Source organism: Oreochromis aureus, linkage group 13 (genome assembly GCF_013358895.1).
Source record: "Oreochromis aureus strain Israel breed Guangdong linkage group 13, ZZ_aureus, whole genome shotgun sequence".
Lineage (NCBI taxonomy): Eukaryota > Metazoa > Chordata > Actinopteri > Cichliformes > Cichlidae > Oreochromis > Oreochromis aureus.
The window spans coordinates 9407023-9417380 of record NC_052954.1 but is presented as its reverse complement, the minus strand read 5'-3'; the positions used below and the strand labels follow the sequence as shown (position 1 = coordinate 9417380).

The 10358-nt window shown below is 39.9% G+C and overlaps 1 protein-coding gene across 2 annotated transcripts; it reads left to right on the top strand.

The window, feature by feature from the left end:
• The first annotated feature begins 3064 nt into the window (after nucleotides 1-3064).
• On the top strand, nucleotides 3065-9878 carry LOC116318802 (cytochrome P450 1B1). Of its 2 annotated transcripts, none has more exons than XM_039621376.1 (3): nucleotides 3065-3179; nucleotides 5827-6831; nucleotides 7500-9878. In XM_039621376.1, exons 2-3 carry the CDS (start codon nucleotides 5828-5830, stop codon nucleotides 8089-8091), a joined length of 1596 nt encoding a protein of 531 aa, XP_039477310.1. In that variant the 5' UTR covers nucleotides 3065-3179; nucleotide 5827; the 3' UTR covers nucleotides 8092-9878. The 2 variants fall into 2 exon arrangements, with proteins under 2 accessions (XP_039477310.1, XP_031593812.1); XM_031737952.2 differs by lacking the exon at nucleotides 3065-3179 and adding an exon at nucleotides 5371-5698.
• Nucleotides 9879-10358: the final 480 nt, after the last annotated feature.

Sequence of the window (10358 nt, the reverse complement as noted above, 5' to 3'; positions counted from 1 at the left end):
GTATTTGCGAAGTCGTGGAAAAAATCCTATCCATCCTGATTTGAAACAATGATGTCGTTGATTTGCAGAGGCTGCTGTAAAGTGTGTGAAACTTCAGGAAAAAACAAAGCATTGTACTATATTGCTAACTGGACTGTACTGCTATTAGTTACAATACACACTCTTCTTTATTTTCCTTTATTTTTTTTTATCTAAGTCTAATCCTGTTGTGTCATAGCAACTTGTAGCTGGTTGGCTCTTTATGTAAGGATTTCTAAAATATAAAAAGTAAATAATAAATATGAAAATAAATGTGGAAATTCACTTGTGGAAATGGAGTGTTCACAGTTTTGTCCTATGGAGGCTAATGTCAGCTAAATGCTAAATGCTTAGTATAAAAGAAGATTATAACTATTTTAAGAATTTATTGTTACTGTTGTTAGACATATTAACCTGGTAATAACTTAAATCAAAATCTTTATATTTACTTTTGGCTATTTGGAAGAATTAAAATAAAGTGATTGTGCCTTTAATTTTGAACATCTTTTCAATCCCTTACATATATTCATTTTCCTTTTTCTTTTTCCTCTGGGCTGGTCTTTACCAGCTAGCTTTCTGGCAGTAAAATGTTTCATTATGTTCATGAGATAGCTGCTTACTTTGCCTTAGCATATATACAGTTTCTAAGAGCTTTTTCACTTGTATTAGCGGCTTGCTATTCAAAGGTTTGAAAGTGCTAAGACTGAATCAAAATGGTAACAGGAAGTTATACTGCAAGAACAATGATGCTAAAATGCTTTATGCAGCTTAAGTTGAGCTCTGCAGGTACGTCACTTTACATGAAGACTTTACAAAGTATTCATTTGATCCACTGTCTACATAAAAATATTGACTTGTGCAGCTTTTAAATAACTTTGCATACAGCTCTGAGCAAACAGTTTTGTTCTTTTGAAGCTGTTTTCTTGCTGCTCTGAAAACTCAGAACAAAGTGCTGACTCAGGTAGAGTTTCTGTGGGGTTATTTTCAAGTCCACTTCCAAGAACTGCATTGTGTTCTAGTCCTTGTAGATGCCAAAGCCCCTATTGTGTTACAAATCACAGAAAACTGGCCACTGACATAATGAGTTACTGCCTTTTGAATTACTTTCAGGGTTTAATAATCAGCATAACTAATCCCTCTGTTCATTTTTATGAGAATATCTCAAAGATAACTTTTATCTTTAGACCATAAATCTGATTATGTTTTAATTCAAGCATGACTTATAAACTCTCATGGGCATGCCAAGATTGGAATAAAATATCTTTATATATTTACCAAGCCTCAGTTATATATTTACCAGCTTAGCAGCTCTTTTCTGTGCCTATCCATGACAGGCAGATGGAGGGAGACCTCTGTTTAGTGAAGCTGTCAGCAGCTTTCCCTTCACTTGTCACCCCTGTGATGAAGCACATGTGCGTGACTGCACGGCACCTTTAGAATAGCCTTGGGCAGTCCCCTCTATTCACAGCACTGATTCACAGAACACGATAAGGCCCACAAGAGCTCTAAAAGGCATTCTTTTCTTCCAAGGTCGTGCATTGCTCCACTAATAACAGACATAAATCAGTGTAATGGCCTGGTTTATTAATTATTTGTGTTTGCAGGTTATGCAATTTCCTGGTATGTCTTACCTTGATTTTCCTTGCACGAAACTATGCTCTGAATGTGAAAAATGTTGCTGGAAGTAGAACAGCTCTATGCTGTGCTAGGCTGGAACTTTACAGTGCAACTGTACCTTTACCGTCTAAGCAAATCATCACCTGCACACACCTTCGTGAGCTCCTCCCCGAGCTCCATGCTCACTCACACGCGATGAGCAATTGAGCTGTCAGTCAAACAGGAAGGGAAACTGGTATCAGAGCTGCTAGCAAGGAGAAGCTTCAAGGAAACCCTTGCAGAGTTGTGTAGGCCTATATTTCCTTTTGCAGCTTTGAAAGGATTACTTTAAATGCCATGCACTAGTAAATTTCAGGTTTAAGGACTTTGTAACCCAGAGTTTATACAATATATTTGAAAATGTAGTGATACTAATAACGATTAAAGGTTGCTTACTGAAAACATAGACTTCAAATACTGGCAACATGATATGTTAATGAGATAGATCATTGATGAATAACTTGTTTTAGACAAATAAAGATTATAAAGGATGTTTCTTGATATATACTGTAATTGAAAGGCATGTTCACTCGAGTTGAGTGACTGACTTGGACACTTAAGAATATTTGATTTCTTTTCCTTAAGAAGAACTCGGCTTGTTTTTCCAATATGTTTGAACTCATTGTCGTTGCATTGTGAAGCAGTCTCGAGAGTTTTTAGCATTTGACTAAAAATGTAGCGCTAAACACTGCAGAATTATTCTGGACATTTTCACATTGCCAATAAACACTTCCTGTTCAGTAGCTGGGCTTTTTTTTTTTTTTTTTTTTTTAGATGTTTAGCCTGGCTTTTTAGTTTGGTTTGAATCTCAAAGTAAACAAGTAAACTGTCTGTATTTAGATTCATGACGGCAACTTTACGCTTAAACTGTTGATTTGGCCTCCTAAAGTTCCTACTCTCTCTGTAATAGGTCCTCCTATAGACTTTGATTTAGTAATGTTGGTAAATTCCCTTCACTTGAAGCTGAAACCTCTTCAAAAAGGGATTCGACTCTAATATAGGCTTCAGAAGAAGGAAGTCGTAACTATGATACCGCATTTAATCCCGTTTGCCTCAATTTTTCGTGGCAGAAAGAAGCGGTAACATTTTTATCATTTTGTATTTTAACAGTAACAGGAAATAAGCATATGCAAGAGCAGATAAATGAGTCCACACTACCTCTCACCATTCAGTGGTACAGAGTTAAACCTATAACCTGCTGAGTAAGAAAAGTCAGCAGTTCCAGTTTTTTTGTGTTAACTGTGTGTTTTAAAGGATACATTGTGTTTAGAATGATTATGATGAGATCACGTTTAGGATTATTTACACTCTGGAATAAAAGGCGGATGGACGTGCTTGGTCTAATAGCCGGGTCCTGCCAGCCAAGGAGGGGGCCAGGCACCTCACTGACTTGTCCCCACCCTCGTGTATCGGTTCACTATTGGAATAAAAGAAGATCACACACTGTCACCTTATGAGAAGTTTTTCAAGCAGCAGCAACAGCAGCAGTGGAGGGTCTCGTCTCAGTAAGTGTCTACGTCCTTTACATTCATTTCATCTGAATACATTAACATTACCTCTCCAAAAGTTGAATCTGTTCATCTGGACGTAGCGTTTTGTGGGAGAAACGTTTCGTCACGCATCCAAATGACTTCTTCAGTCTCAGCTGACTGCAGGTTTCCCCAAACCTTATAAACAGTACATTTGCATAATGACTGAAAATGCATCAAGACATTAACATTACATTAACAACCTGCTTTTATACACTTTATTTATAACGCTGCAGCTTAACAACTTGATAATGAGAAAATTTGTGTGTTCTAATTAAAACACACCATATGGACTAAAGTGATGCGAGGAATAGTTTTTTTTTAAAAGGCCGTCAGACCCTTTTCTAGATGTCACGTTAGGCCACAGGCTCTGACAAAGTATACGCTTAATTAACGCAGAATTTTCAAGGAAATTTGAAATGTTATTGACCCGTAATTTTCCATCCTAATGAAATTTGTTTAAATGTGTTTTTGCGTGTACTTCTATAACATACTGTAATAAGATATTTGCATGTCTATACTAAGTGTATACGACCAATATTGTAAAATCCTACAGTTTTTTCTGGTACTCGGAGAGTCCTTAATAATTTGGATTACATTTCGTCAAAGGAAAAAAGGGGGAAAGAGATGGAGTTAAACTGGCCGTATTTGATGTAGTTGGATATTTCTGAATTTAATTTAAAGATAACAAACAGTTCAAATTTGCGCCTGCAGGTTCTCTGTGAAAGTTTTGGGTCACGGGACACGAGCGTTCGTCTGAGCCGCTGTCCGCGGTGCTGAAGCGGGTTTCCCGAATCACATCATTTCAAAATCAGACCAGATCTTAGCAGGAAGGCTCGAGCGGGGCTCTGACAGTTGAACAATACTTGCAGATTCAAGAAAACTGAAAAAGCTTGAAACTAAAACTACACAGAATTTAATAGAAGAGCTATAAAATCGACCCGAACTCCGGATTCTAGTTTTTAGAATAAATCTGAGAGGGGAACGAATATTTCTGTCATTTAAGACTTGACCAGAACCAGCTAAATATCTGGACAGTAGATCTAAAGTTCCCCTTCTTCCACACATGTTTGTCATTTGAAGATCTGAGAGAGAAGCGAAGGTGTATAACCTGCTGCTGGAGCAGCTCTGATGCCCGGCATGGCTGTTAATTGGGGGGAATTAATGAGTCACAACACGGGGTTCGCCTCCTCCTGGTGGCTCGAGCGAAAAGCGCACCCTCACACCGTCACCCTCAAGCATCAAGAGAAATACTCAGCCAACACACCGAGCCGTGCGCCACGGACATGTGAGCTGGGAGTTTGTAGAAACAAGAATTCAGCACCAAAACGAGTAAAGGAGCAGCAATCCTGGATTCTAGATTCCCTTGGCATTTTAAAGCGTCCCCATCACCCCGACTGCGTTCCTACATTTGTAATATACAGGCTGTTTGTTCACACGCGACCAGTTTGCAAAACTAAATATATTATATTATTTGATTTTACTTTAACGTGCATATATATATAAATATATATATATGTGTGTGTGTGTATGTCTTTATACATTTAGATATCAATATATTTATATATATATTTATATATATATATATATATATATATATATATATATATATATATATATATATATATATATATATATATATATATTTTAAATAATATATATATATTTTTTTTTAAAACTATGTTTTCATAAAAAAAGTAAAGTAGCAGTTAACAGTTAACGGGTCCGGACTATATAAATTATTTGAAGAGACTGAGACTGTGTCGGGTGTTACATAATTCCCTCAGGCAGACTCGCACGTCGTTACAAGCACTTTGACTTGAAGCCATATTCTTTAATACCGCATACAAAGACTACTTATTCTACTTATTCCTCGTATTATTATTATTAAGATGGCAAACTGTATTTAGGACTTGTAACTGGCAGTCCTGCTTTTATTCTTAGAAGAATATCCAGTCATATAATTAACGTAGTGTTTAGGTCCCGCTGCCTGGGCGTGAGTTATCATAAGAAAGAGAGCAAAAGAGAAAGAGTCAGTGAGAGAGAGAGAGAGAGGTGTTGGTGGTGGGGGTGACACCCTTTTGCAACAAACCTGCCCACTGTAACAAAGCCGTGATGTTGCGCTGTGTGCGGATAAATGACTTCGCCTGGTGTTGTGGGGCTTCAAAGCATGAGCAGGCTGCGGACAGAGAGGACGGAGCTCCCTCACAAGCTGCTGCACTGTCTGTGGATGCACAGCAGGCTGCTCACACTCCGTTACTTTAAATCAGGCTGTGTGTGAGAGATATGCGCTAACCGGACTCTCTCTCTTTTTTTTTTTGAATGATTATTTTATTTGTCGAGGTTCTAGTGTGGTCCTTCGGCTCACAGAGAAACGTGTTTGATTAATTTTTTTTTTATTTAAAAAAATATAATTTTTATTTTTTGGATCAGGCGCATTCAATATTTTTGAAAAATTATAAAGTTTAATATTCTGCCATGAGGGAAAATACTAGGTATTTAATTATGCCTTTTTTCTAACCCATTTAATTTAATTACCCTGCACCTCACGCACGGTATCATATTTCAAGCCTTTCATCTGCAAACATATGCATTTAACAGTGATTTTATTTCTTGCCGGCAGCATGTCTATCATGGATGTGACAGTGGAGGGAATGAGCCCAGCGACTCCGAGGGCTCTGTTAGTGACATGCATGACTCTGCTGGTGTCCCTGCACCTGTTTCGGTGGCTGTGTCGGCAGCGGTCCCATTCCTGCCCGCCCGGCCCCCTCGCCTGGCCGGTCATCGGGAACGCACCGCAGCTTGGTAACGCACCGCACTTGTATTTTACGCGCTTGGTGAAAAAATACGGCAACGTCTTCCAGATCAAGCTCGGCAGTCGGACGGTGGTGGTGCTGAACGGGGGGTCAATCAAACAGGCACTGGTCAAGCAGGGCTCCGACTTCTCCGGCAGACCGGACTTCACCTCCTTCCAGTACATCTCCAATGGGGAGAGCATGGCGTTTGGCAACTCCACGGACTGGTGGAAAGTGCACCGCAAAGTGGCCCAGTCCACAGTCCGGATGTTTTCCACAGGGAACCCCCAAACTAAGAAGACGTTTGAACATCACGTGCTCAGTGAGGGCAAAGAGCTGCTGCGGCTGTTTCTGAGGAAAACGAAGGAGGACAAATACTTTCAGCCCCTGACCTACCTCGTGGTGTCCACTGCCAATATAATGAGCGCGGTTTGCTTTGGGAAGAGGTACTCCTATGAAGATGAGGAGTTTCAGCAGGTGGTGGGCAGGAACGACCAGTTCACCAAGACTGTAGGGGCAGGGAGCATAGTGGACGTTATGCCCTGGCTGCAGTACTTCCCCAACCCCATCAAAACCATCTTTGAAAACTTTAAGAAGCTCAACCTGGAGTTTAGTGCATTCGTTCGAGATAAAGTTGTGGAGCACAGAAAAACAATCGATTCAAGCACCATCAGAGATATGACTGATGCCTTTATAGTGGCGCTGGACCAAATACGAGATAAGATGGGACTTCCTGAGAAAGACTATGTGTCCTCCACAGTCGGGGATGTATTTGGAGCAAGTCAAGACACACTGTCGACTGCCCTGCAGTGGATCATCCTCATTCTCGTCAAGTAAGAAACATTTTTTATCATTTTAAAGAAGGATTTCATAGAAGGAGTTATTTATATGGATAAATAACTGCATGATGAATGACAGTTTATCCCTAACTTGTTGCTAAGGTTGTGCAGAATTGAGGAAGTTTAGCTGCATTTGAGTTATGTAAAAGCCCACTGGAGGTGTGTGTGTGTGTGTGTGTGTGTGTGTGTGTGTGTGTGTGTGTGTGTGTGTGTGTGTGTGTACGTGTACTGGCAGTAATAAGCTGAAACTTCACACCAGTGAATGAAAGAGAACAAAATGTCCAGTCAGCGTCTTAAAATCTTTAGTGCCATTTAATCCGTCCTGTGCCTGATACCTTTATCAGTGGATGCCTGGATTACAGAGCCACTATTTTTTTTTCTGCTTGAGTTGTGGCAAGGACTACTTGTGTCTATGGACTATCTAACATGATCCATTTAAGCTGTTAACATCCTCTAGGTCACCAGTCATGCATCTAGGTGTAGGCAGTTAAATGAAACCTCATTTTAGTTGGAGGTGGGTGGGGGGGTGGGGGGGGTTTCTTAACGGCAGAAACCATTTTCTAACGAAAAAGATTCTTCATTCCACTTTTTTCACCAGCAAGAGTGTTTAACTTCTATCCTGGCAGTAGTCACCTTAAATGTGTGTTCACCTGTGATTGCAGGTATCCAGAGATACAGGTGCGTCTCCAGCAGGAGGTGGACAAAGTGGTGGACCGGAGCCGTGTCCCTGCTATCGAGGACCAGCAGCAGCTGCCTTACGTCATGGCCTTCATCTACGAGGTGATGCGCTTCACAAGTTTCCTCCCTCTCACCATCCCCCACTCCACCACCACAGACACATCCATCATGGGCTACACCGTACCAAAGAACACAGTCATCTTCATCAACCAGTGGTCTGTCAATCATGACCCAAGCAATTGGTCCCAACCAGATATCTTTGACCCAGAGCGCTTCCTGGACCAGAGCGGAATGCTGAATAAAGACTTGACCGGCAACGTGCTCCTCTTCTCCCTGGGCAAGCGGCGGTGCATCGGCGAGGAGCTGTCCAAGATGGAGCTGTTCCTGCTTACAGCTCTCATAGCGCACCAGTGCAACATCACAGCCGACCCCGCAGTGCCGGTGAAACTGGGCTACAACTATGGTCTGACTCTGAAGCCTCACGCTTTCTCTGTAGCCGTGTCTGTGCGCGATGATATGAAGTTGCTGGAAGCAGATACCAGTCAGCCCTCATCAGACTCACAAACAAAAGAATAAATTAGATTCAAACTATATGGCACTAAAAGACATGAAGGCAGAGGAAAACGTAGAAACTTTAGCTTTTGTTTGAGGCTGAGCACCATATTTAATATCTGGAAATCTCAGGCCACTGCTTTTGCTTTTTGATCCCATATACACCATTTAAAATATTTCATGTTCCAGAGTCGAGGCTGATTTAACAGCCTTTGATTACCGACTTATTCTAATCAGGGCCAGAAAGAAACAGCCTTGGTATCCAAATCAAAGAAGACGTACATCTTGTAGACGCCATCTCACCTGGATCAATCTCACATCTAACTTCAAAAACAGTCTCACATGCCAGCCAGCAATTAGGCACGCTCCTTTGATTCATCAGATTAGAGGACTGCAGCACATCGCCAGCTGTGAACGGGACTTTCAAAGCAAGCCACACTGCGATTACCTGAGTTCCAATTTACTGAAAAGCAGAAAGTTAAAGCTGTCGGTTATTTTTTTAATTGTTTTTTTGCTGTTCTTTTTTGCTGTCAGTTAAAAGAAAACCAAAAAAAAAAAACCCAACAAAAAACAAAATCAGATTTTCAGGAAGCTCTTAAATTCCCTTTCTCTCTGTATTCTTTGTGTTTGTGTTTATTTTCCTAATTAGGGCTCCAAACCCTTTCCAGTGCAATATCGAACTTGTAAAAGCAAAAATATGTGACATTTGAAGGTAAGCACTAAAGAGTGGAGCTAATCCGTTTTTGTGTGATGAAACAGAAAGTGCCAAGGTCAGACATCTTGCCAATAAATAAGCTAATAGCGGACCCTAAAGCTTCATATCTGCTAATAATAAATATTTGACTAACACATAGTTGTTGTTTTTTTAATATAAGGTATATATGTGTAGATACTCAGGAATAAGGCTGATAAAAGCCAAATAGTATCTTTTAAATGCTAATCTGATACATCTATATTCTGAAACCTGTCGTAGATGCTGTTTTAAAGGACGAGGCAACAAGGAGTACCCCGAGCAGACATGCTGAAGGGAACACTTGTCTCCTCTTGCTGTCCAGCTCATGTATGAGAAAGTTGATAAAGCTAATATTAGATCAGTGTTGAATTAGGGATTTACTTCTCCTTTTGTTTAAATTTCAGTAATGCCGAACCAGTTATGTCCTCTTTTGATTTCCACACTCATGTTGCCAGTAACCAAATTTCTTTTACCTTTTACTTTTTAAAAAAAATCCTATTTTCTGTTACAGAAATGCTGTTGAAATTGGCTTTGAAACAATAAAAACACTTTGTTAATGTTGTTTATAGACTCATCTAATTGCTGTGTGAGCGTTGGAGACTAATAGACTGACTGTAAGGTCTTGGATTTGAGCATTTGTTGGCTTGCTGCTGATACATTTGAATGAAATTCTGGCTAAAAAACCAACCGATTTTAGGTGTTAACACATTTACAGCAGGCGGAAAAGCACGATGTCTGTGGACTTGTTCCACTGATGCTGTAATTCACTTGATGAGTTTAGAAAAGTAGGTTTCAAAAGTGGTTTTGAAGATTAAAGCCGAAAGCATGACGAAAGTCAAGAAATACCTCAAATCCAACAATTCACATTACCTTTACCTCAAATGCGTCTTTTATAGAAATATATACATTTGTGTACATTTTTGACACAAACAAGACATTAACTCTGCTTAATGTAACAATACAGTGCTTTATGCTTCTGAGTACACAATGCTGCAGCTGTGATGTTATCTTGAGTGTTTCTTTAGTCTGTAATGAGATTGTACAGTAGTATAATAAAAAGATTTCTTTTTGTTTTTCACATTTGTAGTTGGCTTTGTTGTAATCAGCTTAAAGGGAGAAATGGTTACATTTAAAAATCTGTATTTAACGCTCATAAATCCGATCTGATTAATAAATCACTCTGAATGTGAAGGACCCTTCGCCGGGTATCATGTCAGGTGGGAACAAAGGAGAAGTGTTGGCGAGGTGCCTTTCCCTTCTCAGCATTTTATCTCACTCTGTCAGAACATCCTGTTCTTGATCAGCTGGATGATTATAGAAAACTAGCCAGTGCATGGCCAGTTCAGACAGTAGTTGATTACTGATACGGCGTTCTCCACGCAACCCTTTGTCCATTCCTAATAATACAAAGTGAAATCTGAAGACTAAATAGTGCCAGTGAAGTCATGTGTGGCAATGCTCCAAGCATAATCTTTATGAATGGGAAGGAAAACATTGGGCTTTCTTCAGCTGACAGATGATCAAATATAAATGAGTTAAAAAAGAGCAAAGAAGCTGA